The sequence below is a fragment of the Pyxicephalus adspersus genome, chromosome 1 (genome assembly GCF_032062135.1).
Source record: "Pyxicephalus adspersus chromosome 1, UCB_Pads_2.0, whole genome shotgun sequence".
Lineage (NCBI taxonomy): Eukaryota > Metazoa > Chordata > Amphibia > Anura > Pyxicephalidae > Pyxicephalus > Pyxicephalus adspersus.
The window spans coordinates 20940611-20964566 of NC_092858.1; the positions used below are offsets into that span (position 1 = coordinate 20940611).

Consider the following 23956-nt stretch of genomic DNA (forward strand, 5'->3'; position numbering starts at 1 on the left):
AGCACAGAGTGCAGGGGTCTGGGATACATAAAGCACAGAGTGCAGGGGTCTGGGATACATAAAGCACAGAGTGCAGGGGTCTGGGATAAAAAAATCCACAGAGTGCAGGGCTCTGGGATAACAAAAAATCCACAGAGTGCAGGGTTCTGGGATAAAAAAAAATCCACAGAGTGCAGGGCTCTGGGATAGGTAATGTATAGACAGTATATATGAGATGTAAATGTAATGAGGATACAGAAACATATAATTAAATGAGACTGTTAGATGTGTTTTAGATTGCAATAGGGAAAGGCTTGAGACTGAGAGATGCATAAAATATAACACTAGGTTCATTCTATTTTCTTCCATTCTACAGATAATATTTTAGCTGGCAAATATTTTGGAGGTGTTGGGATTTTCTGTCACGCCTATAAACATATGGTTCCATTTGTGTGTTTTAGATTCTTCAATGCCCATAACCACCAATCAGACAGAACCTGACACAAAGCAAAATTCCTCAGTAATGTCTAAAGAATTGACTACCCATCAGGATTATATTGTGGATGTTATTCCTAAGAAGCCAAATCTGGATATTGATATTCCTCTGAGCGATAATACCTCGCCACAGAAATGTGTTATACAGATCACAGGGATGACATGTGCTTCATGTGTGTCTAACATCGAGAGGAATCTAAAGAAGAAAGATGGTATCTGTTTTGTAATGTCTTCCATAACAGGGACAAAGATCCAAAATTATAGTCTAAAATAAAATATATACATGCCTGGTGATTTTGACCTCACTGCTATTTGTCAAGTTATCTATTTTGTGGCCCTGATTTATTAAAGCTTTCCAAGGCTGGAGAGAATACACTTTCTTCGGTGAAGCTGGGTGATCTAGCAAACCTAGCATGGATTTCCTAAAGTAATTTACTATTTGTTAGCAAATGTTTGAATTCCTGGATCAGATCCATTCCAAGTTTTATGGATCATCCAGGTTCACTGAAGAAAGTGTATCCTTTCCAGCCTTGGAGAGCTGTAATAAATCAGGCCCTGTGTCTCAATACATGTCCTTAAGTTATATGCTTCATGTCCTCATGGTGAGGACTGATAGTCAATTACATGCTTTATTCATATGGTAATAGGTATGTAAATGAGAATACTATTGTTGCATAGGTACACGGTGCAGAAAGTTTTTCTGTGCATCTGAGATATACTATAATTTTATATATATAGCTGAACGACCGCACTTGGGTGGGCAGTGATCTCATCCTTAGTCTTGATTCCCTTTATGATTATAGCCTATTTTACTTTCTTCACTGATTATTTTATCTGTGTTCTTTATTATTCTCCATATTGTTCCCCATATTACAGGGATCGTAGGAACATATTCTAAACACTAATACTCATTCTTTGTATGCCATTAAGCTATTTGTCAATTGGTCATCTTTTTACTGTTGTTTTCTATGGAACAGATATTAAAATAATGGGATCATTGTGAAAATGTAAAACAAATGATGGTGTGATCCCATTAGGCATTTGATCTACATACTGTATACTAAACTGTAGACTAAAAAAATAAGAAAACAAGTCAGAATAAGCTACGTTTCTGAACAACATTCCATAATGATAATGATTATATAATAACCTTTTACTCACTAGGTATTGTTTCTGTGCTGGTGGCATTAATGGCTGGTAAGGCAGAGGTCAGATACAGAGCAGACTGGATTGAACCAAGTGAAATAGCAGAACTCATTGAAAATTTGGGGTTTGGAGCGGTAGTATTGGAAGACTGCACTGCTACACATGGTAGTATTGAGCTAGTGGTAAGTTTAAGATTAAAATCCCTTTGCTGGAAGCAAGATTTGTCAAAGTGCCTTCACTGAAAACTGTTTTCTGATCCACATGGAAGCCACCAACAGATTCAGATGTTCAGTGTAATACTCCTCTAATATACTATATTATAATGTACTAACAGCCTCCATTTTATTAGCCTTTGTGTGTGCAGGTTTCTAAATATATCTAAGCACCAAAAAACATCCATAGGAAAAATTTCAACAGATCTGGTCAGATACAACTCTCTTCTGCATGAGGACACTTATGTGTGACCATTACTCAACTCTGCCAATACAGAGCACTACAGAGAGGAACAGCATTTTTACTTACCAAAATAATTTTTGGGGCACTTTCAAGCAAAAATCAGTCACAGATCAAAATAATCTCTGTGACTATAAAGATACAAAGTGGTGTGCGACCTTAAGTTAGCTTTAAAATGGAACCAAACTATAAAAACCAAGTATTAAACCAACTTCCCTTCCTGTTGGCAATTTTATGTTGAATGTACACACAGCTGCACATCCAGGTGCACTAAACCTATTGATTTACCTGTTTCCCAAAACAATTACATTTTACACATTCCTCTGGTAATTACTGTCACAGTTACCAGTGACACAAGTGTACTCAAATGGTTGGTGGCATAGGTGATCATGTTCATAACCACAATTTATAAACATGATGAACTAATAGAAAAATTTAAAAGCTTGAGTTGATGAGGTTACAGGTATAGTCTGACATCACAGCCAACTACAAGGTGACAGAATGATGGAAATATAAATAAATAGGGGTCACCAAAAAATGATAAAAAATAATAGGTTTTATTTTTTTAGATTCCTAAAATAGCCCCCTTATTGTTTTTGTTATTCCTATGTTTAAAAATCAATAAAAATATTGAAATACAAAATAGCCACCTTGCAGTTCAGAAGTTTATTATTATCCTTGTTTTTATGTAAAGGTTACAGGGATGACCTGCGCATCATGTGTCCATAACATTGAATCCCGACTGATGAGAACGCCAGGTATTCTCCAGGCCACCGTAGCTCTGGCTACCTGCAAAGCACAAGTCAAGTTTGATCCAGAAGTTGTTGGCCCAAGAGACATCATTCGTGTGATAGAGGTGAGGTCTAATCAGTCAAAATAATTTGTTAGGGTAAATGATAGTTTTTCTTTCCCTAAGAGAAAATTATGTAATATTGCATGTATTTTTTTAATATATAACATTTGCAACCAGCAGTTGGCACAGTAGAGGCTGCATATGCAACTTTACAGCAGATTTGTGTATTTGTGTGCTGTCAAAAATTAATCTAAAATGGATCATCTGATATCCCAGCTACTTGGAGCAGAGAATAGAATAGAGAATAACTTTTCTCTTCTAGCTCATATATGGACCTTTATTTATTTTTTAAGCATAAGTAGTCAACAAGTGCTCTATAATAGAATTGCAATAAACAAGCAATATAACAGTATAGAAGGAAATAAAATGTATTTAAACAAATGTGCTAAACATCAAAAATTAATAACCAACATCTATCATTTCAGTCCAAACCAAGAGCAAACATAAAAAATTGGAAAATGTACAAATCTGTTTATTCCATGAGAGCTAGGGTGAGGAAAGCATTGGACCAACTAGAGGTAATGCACATGAGTTGGTCAGGACAAAATAAAGAGTAAAAAAATACCTGTAAATCTGCCAGATGCCAAGTAAGCCTCCATGTGGGCTTTGCCTGCATAAAAAATGTTATCAGTCTTTCTCAGTTCTCTCTTTGGGACAACAGAACACTTTTCCCTATATTATCAACATGATGGGGGATGTTTTGTAGTCAGGAGTGACACAGGACTAATGTAGTTATTACATCTAAGCACTAGTGAGCTGCAATATATTCATTTTTTTTTCTTCTTTATTGTGGACATTTCTTTACTTCTTTACCAGGGAATTGGATTTCAAGCGTCATTACCCAAAAGGGATCCCACAGCTCATAACCTGGATCATAAACAGGAAATAAGGCAGTAAGTATAGATGAATTATGATTATTAGTTTGCGTCTCATTATTTAGCCATGTGACTAGTTCCATATAGCCCACTGATCCAGTTGTTTGCTATCTAACAAGGTCGGCTGTATAAAAGTATCATCATGTTAAAGGTGTAGTGAGAAAGTAACTGCATTCTAAACATTCAGACTGCTACTCAATGGCATACCTAGCAAATCTGGCACCCAAGCTGGATCATTTTTTTTTAACAAATCCCCCTCCATATTTCAAAATTATTTTCATATTAATCGTTACATTTAAATGTCATCCAGGTTGGGGATGGGGGCAGAATTGACTGATGGAGGGCAGACATCAGCAGCTGTAAGACTGCAACGTTATGCAGAGATAGTGTGCAGATAGAATGAAGTTAGCATATCACATACAGGAGATCTTAGACACTACTTACTGCATAGCTCTAAACATCTCCGAATACCAAGGAAGGAATAAAGGAAATATAGCAGCCTTTTGGATATCCACAGAGATTCTTGTTGGTAATTTATAATAAATGTTCAAGCAGAACAACTGAATCAACCTAATACCGCTGGTATAAAGCATTACATTCAGTATAAAATGGGTACATCTGGGCCATCGGTGACCCGTGCATTTACACCATAGTCTCCTGATGTCCAACTTGCATTTCCACATGCAATCTTTTAGAACTTGGTTTGAAGACCTGTACTATGTCTTCAACAAAACTTTTGGGATATTGTTCATAGTATCTGAGCATCATTTCATATAATGTTTGGGATATCCAATACTCCTCTCTCGTATTACCTATCCTGATAAACTGTGGTCCTTTGGTGATGTCAGGGATCATAGTCAAGGCTCTCTATACCTTGTAAATTGATGACCACTGCCCTACACCTTCCCTGTTTACTACTGAGATTTAATCCTTGATTCTCAATAATTTCACTTGATGTTATTTTGGGTGTCTGTCTCCTTTGATGTTCATACCCCCATATTTGTATGAAGCACCTAGAGGTTTGCCATTTGCAACGCTGGGGTCCTCAGAGTATTGGGGGAGATGAATTCAATCAACAAAATCATTGGCATTAGACCACAGAGAAATGTTATAAAGAAAAATGTAAATGTCTTAGATAATAAATGACATGTATTGTTATCTTTTATTTCAGTTGGAGAAACTCATTTTTGTCCAGCCTCATTTTTGGGATTCCTGTCATCTGTATCATGATTTATATGTTATTTGCTAAAAACAGAAAACAGCTATCAGCACTGGATGCAAACGTTATTCCCGGGCTATCTATTATGAACCTCATCTTTTTTATTCTCTGTTCTTTAGTTCAGGTTGGTGTAGATTTTTTTAAAATTAAATTAAATTAAATTAATTAAATTAAAATTAAATTAAAATTTTTAAAACAAAAAATATTGAATATGACATTTTAAAGCGTTCCTTTTCAGGGGTTCTGCAGACTTTAAAATGATTTTTTGATTTCTTCAAATGTCCAAATCCAATTTTTTTTTTATTTACTAAAGAAGTAGAATATATCTACTTTCAGAGTGATATTTCCTGTGTCTTGTTGAGTGAGTTAAAACACAGAATTCCACATCACATGCAAGTCTGGTGGCCCAGAGGTTAGCACTCTTACCTTTGCAGTGCTAGGTCCCAATCTCAGCCAGGACTCTATCTGCATGGAGCTTGCAGGTTCTCCCCATATTAGTCTGGGTTTCCTCCGGGCATTCTGGTTTCCTTCCACATTCCAAAAACATGCAGTTAGGTTATTTGCTAATTTAGTCCTTGCAGATTTGTTTTAATAATCCACACAATAATGACTGAAATCTGATTACCTTATGAGTAACAAGCCCCAGGGGGTTTCCCACACAGCCTTATGTATAGTCAACAGTTTTCCCATAGAATTACAAATCCTATGGGCCGTATCCAGATAGATAGATAGATAGATGAGCTTGCAGTACACTATTGTGAACAGTTTAATTTTCCCTGTAAAGTAATGTGTAAAAAGTGTAATTTTGTGTAAAAAGTGTAAAATTACAAACATACCATTGAACATGTCTTGAACAATTTAATTTATACTTTTTATTTTATTTATTGTTTATTGCATGCTTTTATACAATATTGCACAAATAAAACCCCAGCTGTGTAATTTTGAACAAGCTGAATATTACTTTATAAATGGTAATTGTTAATAATAATAATAATAATAATAATAATTATTACTATTATCATGTATTTATTTAGTGCCAGTTTATATACCCAGCACTTTACAGAGTGCATAGTTGTGCCCCACTAAAGGAATTCCAGAAGCTAATTCACATGCCAGAATGTTTTTGAAATGTAAGTTGACCAAAAGTAAACCAAAAGTAAACCATGCAAATGAAACTTACAAACTTCATGCAGATAGTGTCCTGGCTGAGATTCAAACCTAAGACCCTAGTGCTGCAAGTCAAGTACTAACCATTGAGCACAAAATATAATATTAGTGGTATAATAGTACTATATAATAGTAATAAAATAATCACATTAGCCTGGTTTGTTTACATTACAATCTTAAGACCCCATACTAAAAAGTCAAGTAACAAATGATGTATAAATATTGTGTTCGTATCCTTTCTCTTCCATAGTGCTTTGGAGGATGGTACTTCTATGTGCAGGCCTACAAGTCTTTAAAGCACAAGGCAACAAACATGGATGTTCTGATTGTTCTAGCAACCACCATTGCATACATTTATTCAGTGGTTATCCTGATTGTGGCCATGGTGGAGAAGGCTGAGCAGAGCCCAGAGACCTTCTTCGATACACCTCCCATGCTGTTCATGTTCATTGCTCTGGGAAGATGGCTTGAACACATAGCAAAGGTAATTGTGTTAGATTGGTCCCAGTGGGGCTCACCAGGAAATCATTATTCTAATTTATCTCGGGAAAGCTTTACCCATTACTGTGTGCTATACAAGTCCAGAATGACAAGGCATGGTAGGTATTGTCAGCAGATCTCTTGGCAGAGAAATGATCCCCAGATTAGAATAAAAATCCTTTAAATCTAGCTGTATTCATTTACCTCTTATTTAAATGTGATAATCCTCTGTAAAATGATAAAAGTGTTTGCTGCTGGGCATTTTCTTGTAGATAATTTAAATGTGCATCTTGGCTTTGTTGGTTGTTTAGCTTGGTAAAAAAAGGACTGGGAGTCTTGCAGAGAGGAAAAAAAACTACACATAAAAAATAAAATAAACAAATATGAAATTAATTCTGTGCTGTAATTGCACACTTGTAATTGTTTTAAGTCACTGATTTATTAAAACTTTCCAAGAGCAGAGAAGATAGACTGGGAGATAGTCATGGGAGAACATGGGTAATCCAGCAAACCTGGATTGGATCTGGTCCAGAATTGAAAAAAATTGACAACCAATAGCAAATTATTTTTCAGGAATCCATGCTTCTACCGTGATAGCCTACTATATTCTCCAGGAGAGCTTTTATAAATCAGATCATGTGTTGTAGTTCTGTTTGAAGCAATCAACATATTCATGTGGATCTTCCCAGAGAGAGGAGGGAATTATTTTGTTGTTTGGCATACAAGACTGCAAGTGTTGGTTGGAATTTCAGTGCAGAAAAAGTAGCTCAAACAGGAAGTTAGGAACTTATTGCTTGTTTTTAAAGGGATAAATCATTGGAAAATGTCAATTCCTCATTTACACAAAAGCCTAAACAAAAATAAACAAAATATTCAATGGTAGTTTGTGAAAGGTCTTTGAGTTTGAATTTTTCACTTTGTTGTCCATAACAAAGTAAGTTAAGAACATAGTGAGGCATTCGCTTTGCCAAAGCTCCAACTTGGTTGGAAAATGTGGACGGAGAATAGCCAGGGGTTACAGTAGTTATTTCAATTTGTCAGGGTGACCTGTTTACTTTATTTGCTTCAATTATTATATCTGCTTTATTATTATTTTTATATTTCTGTGTATTTTGTAGAGTAAAACATCAGAGGCTCTAGCTAAACTCATATCACTGCAAGCTACAGAGGCGACTGTTGTGACACTCGGACCAAACTTCTCAGTTTTAAGGTAATGCGCTTTGCTTGCTTACTGTATATCTTGCTATGGCTACAAAGAGAAAAGACAGTTCACAACTCTACTGTACTAAGGAAAAGTATTATTCCTTGCTGGAGAAGTCCTTTTAAATTGATAACTTCAACATACATCTTGTAAGTCCATTTAAAGGTTGCTTGTTTGTTCTCTTCTTTGGTGTTACAGAGAGGAACAGGTGGCTGTAGAATTGGTACAGAGGGGAGATATTGTGAAGGTTGTGCCCGGAGGCAAGTTTCCAGTTGATGGGAAAGTAATTGAAGGGACGTCTATGGCTGATGAATCTCTTATCACAGGTAACTATGTTATGAATGACAGGTGAAGGATGAAGAACGTAGTGCTTGGTATTTAGAGATTATCCTAAGAAGATAAATAGGTTTAAAGAAATGCAAAGCCTTGTTTTAGAATGGATAGGATAAAATCATTCTGTATGTTACATATACATTGTTGTATATGTATACATTATTGTCATATAAATCGATTCTTCATGATCAACTACAATGTAATGTACCATCCACTTGTTTTATGTGGATTGCCATGATTCAACGTAATTATTAATCAAATGATTGAAAAAAACATCAATTTCCATCATCATTCCACCTAAATAAGATAGATAGAAAATCAAAATATTATTTATTAAAAAAAAAGTAATTCTACATTTACTCACCCTAATGCACACATCCACCAGCCCTTACTAGAACAATCTGACCTCCAAATATTGGTTATGTTAACCATTACTTTAAATAGGTTTCCCTTCTGTGGCGCTACAGCCAATTAACATGATGTACAGATAGTAAAATTGGAGAATGAAAAATAAGGCTTTTTTTGGCAATTACTTAGCTATAAAACATCTCATGAGGCCAGTTTTTTTTACATGTCACATAGTGTCAATTTCAGTATCATAAGAGTTTGTCTTATTCCTGACGCGTTTTGCTCATTGGCTTCTTCAGGGGATACAGAGACTTAAAGTTGATGGTAATAGTTAATCAAAGAGCGACATGAAAGATAGGGTTTTTATTTAGGAACCGTGGTGTCTAAGTACGAGATTGAGGAATGGCATCATCCAAAGTGTGCTATGCTTGTGTGATCTTTAAACTCACAATTGAATTATTTTTGTATAACGTATAGGAGGCTATCAATTTGTATGTATGATGGAAATGGCATAACCTAATATTATAAATCTGTTATAGTATATGTTCCAAAAGGGGATTTAGTTTCCATTGTAAACACTTATTAGTGAATTTGGTTTGTTGCTTAGTGGAAAGGTAACAGATTGAAGGGAAGGGAGATATTCACTGCTTAGCTCGGAAGGGGAAGAAAGCTTTTATTCAAAGGAATATTGAATAGGCAAAATGGAGGGAAGTTTTCCAATAGCAAGTTCCATAGATCGTTGGTAGAGAGTGGGAAAAATGAGATGCCTGCAGCCAATCACAAAAGTGTAAAGATATCCACAAACCACATTCAGTGAAATATACCAACCCATTCATATAAATGGACAATGAGACATTGCTGGAACTATATTGGAAAACTTCAATGGCTGAGTTAGAACAGAAGTCTCTCACAGTGAACATTTTAACTACAGTTGTAGTTGATGCTTTGTGAGTTTTAATAATTTTAATGTATATGTTTTAATAAAGTCAGTTTACACTGCATTTTCTGCAGCATCCCATCATCCAGTTGACGTAATATATGAAATTGGATGTGGTTTCTAGATATCTGTAAATTAGCCTACCTAATATTTAAAGGTCACAAAGTTCTGGAAAGTGCAGTTCTAGAAGTGAAGGTGTGCATTGGGGTATTATGTAAAGCTCTGGAACCGTATTGGTTATTTTTTTAGGTTTATTTTTGCATTTATTTTACATTTATATGTGGCTTTATTCAGTTTGGAGTTATGTATTGGGCTGTGTTTATATCCCAGATTTTTATAGTCTTGGTTACATTTTTCTAATAAACATGCAGCAATGCGCGCTATTATATCAGAATTTATAAGATTAGACTGTTCTTGTTTGATTGTAGGCGCTATACTTACAGAACAAAGAAAACAATACTCTTTGATGTTCATATTACTGTGTACTGCTTATCTTACCTTATCCTAGTTAAAAAGCCTCTGACGGTGTGTATCATATTTTTTATAAGTATGTGAGAATAATAAGGACATAGGACAAGAAACTGTCCTCGTCAAAAATAAAATAGGAATTCAGAAATGCAAAATGTAAATCTCATGAAGCTTTAATGACCTCTTGTGGTTAGGACAGAAAATCCCATCTAACGGGAACATTACGAATCTGGCTGGTATAAATAAATCCATCTTTTATCTATTTAGAGTAAAGTGATGTATAATCATCATCTCCCCCAGTCTGAAGAATAGTTATTGTGTTTTAAAACAGCCAGAATAATTATGACACCCTTGAATGCTCCAAAAAATAATTGTTTTTGCATTTTATACTGACACCTTGTAAAGATGCCAATAAAAAACATTGAAAAACTTGGTAATTGTTTAAAAACATCCCTTTAATTACATTGTATTATAGCATGCTAGATGAAAGTCAGATCAGCAAAGTCCTAAATATAAGATGGTCATCAATAACAGTTACATCCATTGATTTTCTCATGTTTTCCTATTTCTGTGTTATTTAGGTGAGCCCATGCCTGTCAGGAAAAAGCCAGGCAGCATTGTTATAGCCGGGTCTATTAACGCCCATGGCTCTGTGTTGGTGGAGGCGACTCATGTGGGCTCTGACACTACCTTGGCACAAATTGTGAAGTTAGTGGAAGAAGCTCAGATGTCCAAGGTAAGGATACACAATGCTGTACTATGTAAATGTTCAGATCATTTTATTTGTCCATTTTAAATGTTATTTATTCTTTTCTATCATCATGACCTTGCAGAACCTTTTCTAATAATTAATTTATATTTTTCAGGCACCTATCCAGCAGCTGGCCGATAAAATCAGTGGATACTTTGTTCCTTTTATAATTATTATCTCCATCATCACATTGATTGCCTGGATCACAGTTGGCTTTGTAAACTTTGATATCATTATCAAGTATTTTCCTGTAAGTTAAAAGAATGATTTATTTTTTAGAACGTCTGTATATTACCTGCATTAATTGTTTGATATTATTAAAAAAATTTAGTTGTAATAACTTATTACCCAGTGCCTCCAAAAAGGCTTGGCACTAATTTTGCTCTCCCTTGTGTATCATTCTCTCTTTTTCTATTGATACCTGCACTAATGTATGTGTAAATGCTAAGATTTAGTTTATAATCAGTCCGAAAAAACATGCAGGTAGGTTAATTGGCTTCCGCCCCCCCAAAAATCTGGTCTTACTCTGTATTAATGCCATATGACTGAAGTAGGGACATTAGATTGTGAGTCCTTTGAGGGACAGCTAGTGACATGACTATGGACTTGTACAGCGCTGCATAATATGTCAGAGCTATAAAAAAAATGGTGTCATAATAATATTCAGTCATTTATGGATCACAGCTGACTTTCCCACAGACGGATAACAGCCCAGATTTTATAGATTTGGTAAGGGTGGAAAAAAATTTAGAAAATCTATGTATGCCATTGTGTAATTACTTGCATTGTATCCTCTGCAGTCAGAAAGTTTATATAGTTGGTTTTATTGTCCCAATTGTTCAGTGTATGTGTAGATTTGCACCCCTATTCTCTTCTAAGTTTACTGTCACCTCTTTTGGATAACCGTTTAGCTCACTGTTTTTTTGCAGGATTTACTTTTACGCTTTGTTCACACTGAGCAACTAACTGCTGAGTGCAGCACTAAAACCATGTTTAATTCCATGTTGTCTTTTACGTAAGTCCATTATCTCATCCTTGCATTAGGTCTTGGTGCCAATGACTTAGCATTAAGATTTTTTTACATTGTTGAGTGTTCTGTGCCAAGAACAAATGAAAATTCTGGAGCTTCCTTAACTATAACTGATGTAAAGTGCCTTCTAACACACCACCTAACACATTACCCTGTTTTTGTCTATAATTAACCCCCCAAAAATGCCTTTACTGTTTACAACTTGACACGTATTCCTTATTATATTCCTTTACAAATACCCCCTTAAACTAACTCTGTAAGCTGCACCCAAAAATACAGGCATTAAAATAGTGATGGAAACCATTAAACATCAAACAAATAAATTATGTATAGAAGGGTATATAGTTTTGGCTTTAAAACTAAGGCTGCAAGTGGTTTGGTGATAAAGAAACTTTAAGGGTTCAAGGGTGGTAATGGGAGGTAACCACTAGGCAGTTTTTAACTGCTTGTATGCAGCCATTTGCTTGCCCTTGCAAACAGTGTGTTTTCTTTTTTAATGGAACAAAATCAAACTCATTCATTCCATTAATAATAATAATAATAATAATAATAATATTAAAAAAAAAATAATAATAAAAAACAGGATTTAACTTTTAACTGCTTGTATGCAGCCATTTGCTTGCCCTTGAAAACAGTGTGTTTTCTTTTTTAATGGAACAAAATCAAACTCATCCATTCCATTAATAATAATAATAATAATAATATTATTATTATTATTATTAATATAAAAAAAATAATAATAATAAAAAACAGGATTTATATAGCGCCAACATTATACGACATATATGACACAGGGGGAGGAGAGGACCCTGCCCTGAAGAGCTTACAATCTAGGAGGTGGGGGAAGTAATACACAATAAGAGTGTAGATATGTAGTGGTGGGAAGTAGTGAGGGTTTTAACAGCTCTGCCTTGAACAAAAAACCAACATACTAAAACTAATCAGCCATTGTAATTCTGTTTTAATTTCATTGTTTACTTTCAGGGTTACAGCAAAACAATGTCTAGGGCCGAAGTGATCATTCGGGTGGCGTTTCAGACTTCCATCACTGTGCTGTCTATTGCCTGCCCCTGTGCCCTGGGCCTGGCTACACCCACTGCGGTCATGGTGGGTACTGGAGTAGCTGCACAAAATGGCATCCTTATCAAAGGTGGAGAACCATTGGAACTGGCACACAAGGTTGGTTTCTACTATTATTGAGCTTACTAGAGAAATATCAAATAGCTAATTATTTGAAATATGAATATTTTATAAATTACAGTCTAGAGTCTTCTACAATAAATTCTTTTTATGGAGTGACAAAATGTGCTTTTTACCAAACACCTAATTGGACATAAATTATATATTGATATTAAGTATGTTTAATGCTTTAATTTTAGACAGTAAAGAATTGAGAAAACCCGTTAGATGTATTTCTATTGCCATTTGTCTATTTGGGGGGATTTCTGTGTACACAATAGGAGAAGAAAGGGAGAGTAAAAAAAAACTCATATTCTGCACCTTCTGCTCTTCTATTGGGGTTGTTCATCATCTGTCATTCATGGATCCATCAGGACTGATCCATGAACAACATTGGATGACCTCTGTACACATGTCAAATTTCCGATCGACCAAGCGATAATAATCTGGCGTGTGTATATAGCCTGAATGTTCTCAGTTGGGGCACAGATAGCAAAAAACTTTCTCAGGATGAATTTTCTTTACGGCTCATCAACAAAATGCACATTGGGATAAATGGAAATTTTAAACATGGGCATTTTTAACATTAAATGTTTAAACCTTTAAATAATAAACGCTGGGGAAACAGTCTGTGTAGACTAAGACTTACAAAGGACTTTTCACAACAATGTCCAAAAATAGGAATACAAAGGGTTCCAGCTTTAGCTATACGTGGAGCCTAATGTCTTCTGTAAGTTGGCTACAAGCATTGTAAATGTCACAAATGAGCAATAGCCTGACATGAGGCTACACCAGCTTGGAAAATGTGATTATGTTTCTTGTTACAGATAAACACAGTGATGTTTGATAAGACAGGCACAATAACACATGGGGTCCCCAAGGTTATGAGAGTGCTGCTGCTTGGCGATGTGACACGGATGCCTCTGAAAAGGATGCTGGCAGTGGTGGGGACTGCGGAAGCCAGCAGTGAACATCCCCTGGGAATGGCTGTTGCAAAATATTGCAAAGAGGTACTAAGATTTGGGCTTTAACACATTCTAACATGAAGAAAGACTATTGTATTCTAAAATAATTGTTACTGTATCAAGTCAGAATTAGAGGTTTTCATTTAAAGAATGCCTTTTATGGGAGAATAATGATTGCCGCCATTGACAGCCTGTAATAGAAAATGATAGCGTCACTGGCCAGTTTCCAGGTGAAGTCAGGACTTTTGACCTGCATGCTTTATCCAGTGAAATGGCATTTCCAGGAGATGAGCAATAGCAACGATGGTATGAGAGGCTTCCATGAGTGTGATGTGTACCATTAGTGATATTAAGCTTCTCACACTGTACCTGCTAGGAGTTATCATTTATTTGATTTAGTAATTATTAAGGTTTATTCATCAATCAAGTGATTGCTGTCAGCCACTACAGTACCACCAGTCATGTAAAATTCAGGGACAGCTATGGACAGCATAACATTGACATTCCAACTGGACTACACTTTACTAGAACAGTGGTAAGTCTTTGTAGAGGTTGAGATGGCTGTACACAACTTTATGTAAAAACATATTAAAATTGATATTTCTTTATATCTGGATTTAAATTATATGTCTGGTATTAGATATATTTATATATTTTCCATAATTGATTATTGTTCAAATATAAATTACCTCTATCCTGTGCTGTTCAGAGTGGTAAAGATAGCCCTTGCAGGATTATAAGTTTCTTTATTGAGAAGCTTCATATTTTGTATTTTTAGGAGCTTGGTACGGAAACTCTGGGTTATTGCTCAGACTTCCAGGCTGTTCCAGGCTGTGGAATCAGTTGTAAAGTGAATCATGTAGAAAGTGTCCTGGTGCAGAGTGAAGTTGGTTTGAATGAGCACAACATTTACAAGAGTGGACTTCACACTCCACAGGATGGCGGCAGCTTGATCATTACACCAGAATTACAAGGTATGTTTGTAAATCCACTCAAAATAGTGTTGTAGCATTCATTTGTAAAAGGAAAAATAGACAATGGGCAACAGAATTTATAAAAGAAAAATATATTGGCATACCACCTACCAGACTTTACCACTGCCTGGTGGTTGTCCAAGGTAACAAGAGGAGCCATTCTTGCCAGTCAGTAGTATGCTGATAGACAATATACAGGAACGCAGATCAGAAAGGTCAAGCCATAGGCAGGACTCTACAACGTTGCGGAAGGTACAAGATGTACAAAGCAGGAGACAAACGGATCCATTAACAAGGCTGGGTTGGGTTTGTACACAGTTGAAGGCCAGTTGGCAGGAACAAGACTTAGTTTAACTTACCTAGCGGTTCATTTCTTTCCAGTTTTATATGTCTAAAAGCAGTACATTGTTTTTCATGAAAATTTATTTTACAGTATAATATAAAAGTATGAGTATAATAAAGTCTTTTACACAAAATCATTTAAAAACAATACATTGAATAAATCTAATAAATCTATATATTTAAAAAAAAAATTTAATTTTTTTAAATTGAAAAAAAATACATATTATACTATTATATATACTATAAAATAAATGTTCTTGAAAACAATGTACTGCTTTTACACATAAAAATCCAATGTATTGCATTCAATACAGTTATTTTGTATTGAATGCAATACAAATGGATTTTGAAGGTCTTTTTACTATTGCTTGTTCTGACACCCATTATGTCAAGTTTTTAAATGTTTATAAATTCCAGGATCCCCAAAACTGCCATGGCTGATAACAGGGGTTTTCATTCTATCTGATTTTTATTTTTTGGAAAAATGCAACAGGAAGTGAGTGATTTACAGAAGTAGGGGAACACACTCAGTTGCTCCACATGGACAAGACAGAGAAATCCCCATATTAGAGTATTGAAGGTGCATTCAAAGAAAGGGTTTGACCTTATACATTCACCAGGCACCATCTATGCCAAAAAAAAAAAAAAATTTGGGTGTACATATTCTGGCTCAGAATATTCCAGTAATTTTTCATAAAGGATGTAATATGCATAACACTGTAATACACTGCTTTTAGTCTAAGAGATCTTTATGTGACAGTCAAATAAACATTAGGTGGGGTGCACTGCAAAAAAACTCCCCACCCTAGGTAATGTTCATTTCTATTCAATAATGATTAGTATTTTTTTCTGAACACTGCAGGTGCCATTGCCCCACAGCCTCACTCTGTATTAATTGGGAACCGAGAATGGATGAGACGCAATGGACTTACTATTTCCCATGATGTAGATGATGCTATGACCAGCCATGAAATGAAAGGACAGACAGCAGTGCTGGTTGCAATAGATGGTAATGTAATGCACTTTGTATCACCTTTTCCACCTGACATTATATATATATATATATATATATATAATGTATAGTTGCTTCATACTTTCATACACTGAGTATTGATTTTGCATGATGATTTTGTTGTATACAAAATTAAAATTAGCTTTCAACTTTGTCACATGTCCTAATAAAAATACAAATTATTGAAAAGTAAGCTCAATACAGCTCATTAGCTCAATCTTATTATATGTGCACATGTGAGTAATGCAAAACTATACCCCCCCTCACTTCCTTATCTGTCTGGTGCTTATAGACGGTTTTATAGAAAGTTTCAACCAGACAGTTTAGGGTTTAAATTTCTTTAGAAAACCCATATTCTGTAAATTTGTAAATACTATTTAAATAAATATCAAACACCAGGTTTCACACAGTAGTCAATTTTTATCAGATGGTTACATTAGATGCTATATAATAATCTCTTCTTCCCTATAAAGGTGCATTGTGTGGAATGATTGCAATCGCAGATACTGTGAAGCAGGAAGCTGCTTTAGCTGTGCACACTTTAAAGGCTATGGGAGTGGATGTTGTACTGATTACTGGTGATAACAGAAAGACTGCCAAAGCTATTGCTACCCAGGTATTGTCATCTTATACATGTTGTGATATAGAGTAGGCTCTACATAGAGATATGGTTATAAACAATATGTTATCTCATGGTTTATTACAGGTTGGGATCCAGAAGGTTTTTGCTGAAGTTCTCCCCTCTCACAAGGTAGCCAAAGTCCAGGCACTACAGAACGAAGGGAAGAGAGTCGCAATGGTGGGCGATGGTGTCAATGACTCCCCAGCATTGGCCAGAGCTGATATCGGAATTGCCATTGGAACCGGAACTGATGTGGCCATTGAAGCTGCAGATATTGTTCTCATCAGAGTATGTTTCAGTACAATTATTATTACAATTCCTATAACATGTTATGAGCCAACGAAACAGAAAAAAAAGGCTAATTTAATTAGGGGTTTACTATGGTACCCACATTGAGGGTGAGATAGGATATAGGAGAGACCTTCACTTATGATGATAAATGATAAATTGGGTTTAAAGTGAGCTGTGGTTGTTCTTTAAATCACAAGGGGGGGGGGGGCAATTCTGGTTATACCAGTAAGCTTTAGCTGGGGTAAATTTTAAGAGTATAAACTAATAAACTATAGCACAGGAGAATAAGGGGGCCCTGCCCAATCTATTTATTTGGTTATAACGTGTGCATACTATATGTTTCAGAATGATTTGCTTGATGTAGTTGCCAGCATTCATCTCTCAAAGAGGACTGTGAGAAGAATAAGACTTAACTTCATGTTTGCCCTCATATACAATCTTCTTGGCATTCCTATTGCAGCGGGTAAGGCTATAAAACACTTAATTACTTTTAAAATACTTGTATAAATCTTATCTATTGCTCTATATTTATGGAAACAAGTGCTAAAAATGGGGAAATTTATTATTTGAAATTTAAGTGCCAAAAATACACACTATATGGATATAGGTTTGTTAATACCCGATATCCTTTTTTGGACTTCAACATACAAAACTATTTGCATATATATTAAGGTATTCCCCCAACCCTTGCCACCCTTATAGCAATAATAGCCTTCATTTTCTGGAAACAATGTTTATAACAAAAGTGTTCAGTAGGCTTGGCATCGTGACTCTGTGTAGGCCACTTGAGTTCGTTCACACAAAAATAATCAAACCATCTGTTTGTGGACCTAGCTTTGTGCACTGGGGCACAGTCATGCAGGAAAGAAAAGGCCAAACTGTTGCCATAAGACTGGAAGCTCACAAGTGTCCACAACTGGCCAACTGTTTTGATATAGGAGCTCAAGTATGGTCCCTGACATCACCAAAGAGTTAAACATAATATTAAGTGACTGTCACAGACTGCAGACAAGACATCATCAAAGACTACTGGCAGTGCCAGTGATCAACAACTCCATTCATACTGCAAAAGAAAATCAAAGGATGCATAAATTCTGCAGGAGATGGTCAATCTGTAAAATTTGTATAGGATTTATTGAAGACAGAAGATTACAGAGAATCACTGAAATAAGGAAACACAGAGTGCAGTTTGCAGGGGCCCTAAGAGCCACACAAAAAGTAATGGGCTACCTTGTAGCTCCCCCAAGCTTTAGGGGTCTAAAATATATTTGTATTGTATTCTATAGTGTTTACATTTCCCTTAACTGGAAAACTGAATTCAATAAACCAGAGGGGCAACCACCTACTGCTAGCTATATGCTAAGTGCGATGTCAGAAGTGTAAAAACATTTCTAGCCAAAAATATGTTATTGTGTCTTTGTTTTATTTATCTTTAATACAATTCTTTAAATTACAAAATGTATGTCAGCAAAGCCTATCTAAGAAATTTTGAATGCAAGGGTTGCAATAAATAATATTTTTAAAGACTGTATTGTTATATCATTTCTTTGAAGGTGTCTTTCTGCCTTTGGGGTTGGTGCTACAGCCGTGGATGGGATCAGCAGCGATGGCGGCTTCCTCTGTTTCTGTGGTTTTGTCATCATTACAGTTGAAGTGGTGAGTGATAGCCTGGATTATGCTTGATAGGATATGGATTGACTGCTGATATTATTCACACATAAATAACATGAGGGCATTGCATAACATTACACCTATGTTACAAACCCCCAAAATTTTCCTTTCCCTGAGTATGAAAATTAAAATTACACACTGGGTGCTTTAAATCTGTTAACTCTCTGGAAGGTCTATCCTAGGCAGTGCCATCCTCTGCACATATGCAAGGCACCAACATCTTCTATTTATCAGCCTCTTCATTTTTATGCTGTTGAGGTGAATTGTGATGAAACAGCTGGTTGTGCCAGTATCATAGATGTCTCATCAGCAGCTTCACCTTAGCATGTACATAGCTTTTGTTAAAGCTGACCTGTAAAAAATGCATCATTCCAACTCCTCCTGACTTCCATGATGTACAGTAAGCTGAATAGCAAAATTACAGGACATGATGTCTGCTGTGCAAAATGACTTTTTCCTTATTAATTGCACAGTGTTTATTCATAGTGCTTTTGTTTCCATTGTTCTGAATGGGAGAAACTGTTTTGTTGGTAACTGGCTGCATATGGCACACCCTAGGGATGCTGTAAAACATGTAGGAATGTGATATTAGGGAAAAACTCTGGCTGCCATATGTAAAGAAAGTGATTTTTTATTCCTCTTTGGCTTCTAGGTAGGTTGCAACTTCAGCCATAACTCTATATGCACAGGCAGATGCACATACACACTCTACACACACAAATTAACTATGGCTCATAATTTAGGTGGAGGGGATAGGGATTAGGATATGGATAATTGTATGATGTGCTCATTGTGACCCCACAACCAGAAGTTCAGGAAGGCATTGCTGAGTATTCTGTGGCCAGAGAACACAGTGCAGGTACTTTTGTCCATGAAGGTTCTATTTATCCAAATCATTGTATATGTAGTAATGGTTAGTAATATTTAACTAGACAATGTTCTTATAATGTTGAAGTAATTCTGCAGCCTATCCCAGCTGCTTTATTAGTTTGATGTAGGAGATACCTCGGCATTTATATCCTCACAGCACAAACGCCTCATTCCAGCCACCATGGAATTTGCCACTGAAGATTATCCAAGATCAGGAGTTGTGAAAATTGCTGAACCATCCAGTTCTATTAACATAATCCCATCCTTGGTGTCAGGAAGTCTGCATAGGTGTTAAACTTTCCTAGTACAGTTGAATGTGACTGACTACCACTAGATATGCAGTTACCTAATCACTTTTTAAGCAAAAAAAACAGCTATTTAACTTTGGATATTTTTTAATAAATATAGGAAGATAAATATAATCTGTAAGAACAAATAATATCCTTCTTTAATATAACTCCAGGTACCTGGTTAATAAACCCGTCAACAGCTTTTTATTTTTGCTGACCCAGCATAACTCATCTTCTGTTGTCATGTGAATAGCAAAAATGTGATTGTGGCATCTGAGGAAGGGTCTGTCATAAGAAAGGACATGTGCCTTATACTCTGAAATAAACAAGGAGAAGTTGGCATTTCATTTTAAAAAAGAAAATATGTTCAGAAAAACATTCTCCTTTCCGGACCGAGACACTGTGCCATTAGGTCCATTTCAATGATTTTTCTTAGAAGATGTCAAAAGAGAATACAGAGTTGACTGTGTGACTAAGTTGCTCTGGTTTATACAAATTTAGTGTATCCGTTCAGGCAATAAATGACACTAGAAAGCCTGTGTTTATGTAACTGTTAGTGAAGGCACTTTTGCAATAGGATGTGTTCTGGGTTATGAACTGTGTTACTGTTTAGGCACAGAGATATGAAAATGTACAACGGGTGATTTGTAAGGCACAGATTGCTAGATAAGATTCTAATTGTTCAGCAATAAAACCACTAAGCACTAAAGAGCATTCAGGCCAATGATTCGGAGTAATAAAGCAGATAGTTCAGTATAACAGCCAGGCAGTATACATTATTAACAGCAGTTAGGTACCAGTGTGGCCCCTACTGCTGTGCCAAGGTTGTTATATGTCATAAACACCAAAAGAGAGGTAACAGCAGACAATGTAAAAGTGGTCTAATGTGAATGCAGGAATATCTATGTGTAGGCAATAATAACCTCATGAAACTAGAATGAACTTATCTAATGCTGATTACATCATATACCCTGTCTCATTGATTTCCATGGACCTTTTCATGCAGCCTTTAATAAAAGTGCACAGAAAGTTATAAGGACATCTTGATTTTAACAGGGACACATCAAAACATGAAAAGTTACATAAAAAGATCTAAGTAACTTTGGTCAAACACTACTTTCTATGAAAGTATTTTTTGACTGGTGCTGAGGATTTGAATTGCCAGTTCCATTTCCATATTTGACAATGGTACTGAATTGCTCATTGATTCCCCCATCCATTCCCTATAGGGCGGCCATGGGTAGCCTCTAAATGAAGCGTCTCCCCCAAGTCAGCAGATTACTGGCGTGAAGAAGTGGTAACTACATCACAACCTCACTGCCAGTCTGAACATAGAGGGGCTGATTTATTAAAGCTCAAGGACGGCGAGGATACACTTTTATCAGTGAAGTTGGGTGATCCAGCAAACTTGGAATGGATTTCTTAAGTGATTTGCTATTTGTTAGCAAATGTTTTTAATCCTGGACCAGGTTTGCTGAATCACCCAGCTTCACTGATGAAAGTGTATCCTCTCCGGCCTTGGGGAGTTTTAATAAATCAGCCCCAGAATTAGAGCAGTGTGGTTGTTTCAGTGACTATTGCATGTTCTTGTTAACTAAAAGTTTGTGTTTTCCTTAAATAACTTCTTGTGTGTCTGTCAATCTTTTAGCTACAATAAGCCAGACTCCGACAGATACGAAGCCCAGGCACAAGGCCTCATGAAGCCGCTCACACCGTCGCAGATAAGTGTTCATGTTGGGATGGATGACAGAAGAAGAGATATTTCCGGCTCTTGGGACCAGATCAGTTATGTCAGCCAAGTGTCTGTAAACAAAATCTCTCGACAGAACTCTGTAACGGGAGAGAGACAGGATAAATGGTCTCTCCTTTTCAATGAAACCGATGAGGACCAGTACATCTAAAACAATAAATACAATTCTGTAAAATCACATTGGCTGCTCTGGTGCTAGGGTTGACCCAGGGAAGAGCCATCCCATCTATACTGCTCCATGTGAAAACAGGAACTGTCTCCACTTCAACAAACAAAACATTGCAATGACTGGAATTATGTCACAAGATAAACTAATATAAGTTCAATTTCCATCTTTCTCCTTATTTCTTTTAGTGCTTTACAGTTTTGTTATGTTGAAGAAAAATCTCTAGTTTATAGGTACCATTGCTTCTCATGACAGATATGTTCATTAATAAGTATAACTTAGATACATGTTAAAAAATGACAAAAGCATTCCAATAGTCCATATATATATATATATATATATATATATATATATATATATATAGGATCTATTTATGACTATGCTCTCATGTTATATTCACATTATTCTCTTGTGAAATGATAAAATAAATATATTGAAGCACTTATCTATCTACTACCTACTGTACATGTGTAATAGTGTGGAAGTGCATATACTTATAGAATTATGTCCTCAGTAATTGTTCAGGTTACACGTAGGTAAGCCAGGATACGTTTCTTGCTGTCTTCACATACAAAGCACCACCATTTCTATTGACAGAACAGATTTCATGTTTTTCGCTAGCTTGAAAAGAGAATAGGGAAAAACACAAATCAGCATGATAAAGCAGTTGTGTGGACAAAAGCTAATAATATTTTTGTAACAGAAATCTTTATCTTTCACTTTATTATTGACAATTTTTCTAAAATGTAAATATTGTGGTAAAATCAAATATGTAAATGTTAGAATTAGTTACAGAGAAGTCTGTACAAAATAATTTATTTTTAGCCATTTGTCTTTTGTGAATTATGTCTTTTTATACTGAAGATCATTCTGTATCATAAATAATTCTGTTATTTATTAATAATTGTGTAAATTAAAGAGAAATTCTTCACTTTGTGAAACGTATATTGAGAGTTTTTGGGTGAACCATGAGGAATTGCAATTGTTTTTCTTAAAGCTTCCAGGTTTGAAATGGTGAAGGTAAACCAATTTTGGGAAAATGCAGAATTTCAATTTATAAACTAGGGGAAGAAAGTGTGGTATATGGAGCTGTTACAGTCTTGGCAGATCCAGGGCACTTGATCTGTATGCCCACACTGGCCACGAGGTTGTGGTGTGGTTACTGCATCCTCATGCCGGGGAACTGCTACCTCTGGCAAAAAGTTACATGTAGCATTTCCCAGGGGTAGCCCCATAGAGAATAAATGGGGGCAACAGTGAGCGGTACTAGTACGGCTCATTGGTGGCAGCAGTCAAATGTGCTGTAGTGTGAGGGGCCAGCCCGTGCCAGCAGCTGGGAGCTGTGTGGGAAGTCTTGATGCCAACACAGGTCTGTATTTCCCTATAGTGGTCCTATATATTCCTATAGTGGTCTAAAGCTGCATTAAGGGTTTTGGTTTTTTGATTTTCTTAAAAAAAATCTAGCACCTGCACAGCTGTTTCCTGACATTGTTTAGTAATCTGCCATCCCAAATCACTAAATGATCATCACAAATGGCCGCTGTGATTTCTAATGAGGAGGACACAGCTGGGATCTTTTTTAACAGAACATCAGTTATTGTTTCCAAAAACAGTTGTTGATTTTATATATGAGGTGTTTGTGTACTTGTAGAAATACAAGATAAACTTACTATTTATCTGCTAGTTTGTTGCACAGCTAGGTAATGAAAACAGAAGCAGTGATACAAATATAGACAGGTAATCATGCATAGACACCTTCATTCATAAATTTACCCTTTAAAAAGTGCAAATGCGTAATAAGGTATTCCACTTCTAAAGTGCACCTGAACATAATGAGTGAAGATTTGCAGTGTTACAATTAACATTTAGCAATGTTAACTGTACCTAAGCAATACCATGAAAATGTACTTTTTGTCTTGAATTGCTCCTTAAAAATGGCCGACACATCCTGGTATGTGAATGTGTCTAGACCAGGCTGTCTCTTCCTTTTTAATGTGGGGAAACTCTTGAAATAACTTTCAGGTCTTAGGGAACCCCTTCCATAATTACTATATTCACAGATCACAGTACATTAGTGTGGTGGTCAGTG

The 23956-nt window shown here is 35.9% G+C and overlaps 1 protein-coding gene across 1 annotated transcript in view; it reads left to right on the plus strand.

Moving 5' to 3' along the window:
- Positions 1–22808, plus strand: part of ATP7B (ATPase copper transporting beta) — a 30256-nt gene extending 7448 nt beyond the window's left edge. Inside the window, exons 3-21 of the mRNA XM_072403379.1 lie at positions 441–686; positions 1639–1802; positions 2768–2929; positions 3743–3819; positions 4973–5144; positions 6438–6671; positions 7786–7877; positions 8067–8194; positions 10536–10690; positions 10821–10955; positions 12720–12914; positions 13742–13924; positions 14658–14853; positions 16058–16204; positions 16681–16823; positions 16914–17117; positions 17466–17583; positions 18674–18776; positions 21600–22808. Coding sequence (XP_072259480.1) covers positions 441–686; positions 1639–1802; positions 2768–2929; positions 3743–3819; positions 4973–5144; positions 6438–6671; positions 7786–7877; positions 8067–8194; positions 10536–10690; positions 10821–10955; positions 12720–12914; positions 13742–13924; positions 14658–14853; positions 16058–16204; positions 16681–16823; positions 16914–17117; positions 17466–17583; positions 18674–18776; positions 21600–21852 — 3107 coding nt within the window. The 3' untranslated portion in view covers positions 21853–22808. The remainder of the gene's footprint in view (positions 1–440; positions 687–1638; positions 1803–2767; positions 2930–3742; positions 3820–4972; positions 5145–6437; positions 6672–7785; positions 7878–8066; positions 8195–10535; positions 10691–10820; positions 10956–12719; positions 12915–13741; positions 13925–14657; positions 14854–16057; positions 16205–16680; positions 16824–16913; positions 17118–17465; positions 17584–18673; positions 18777–21599) is intronic.
- Positions 22809–23956: the final 1148 nt, after the last annotated feature.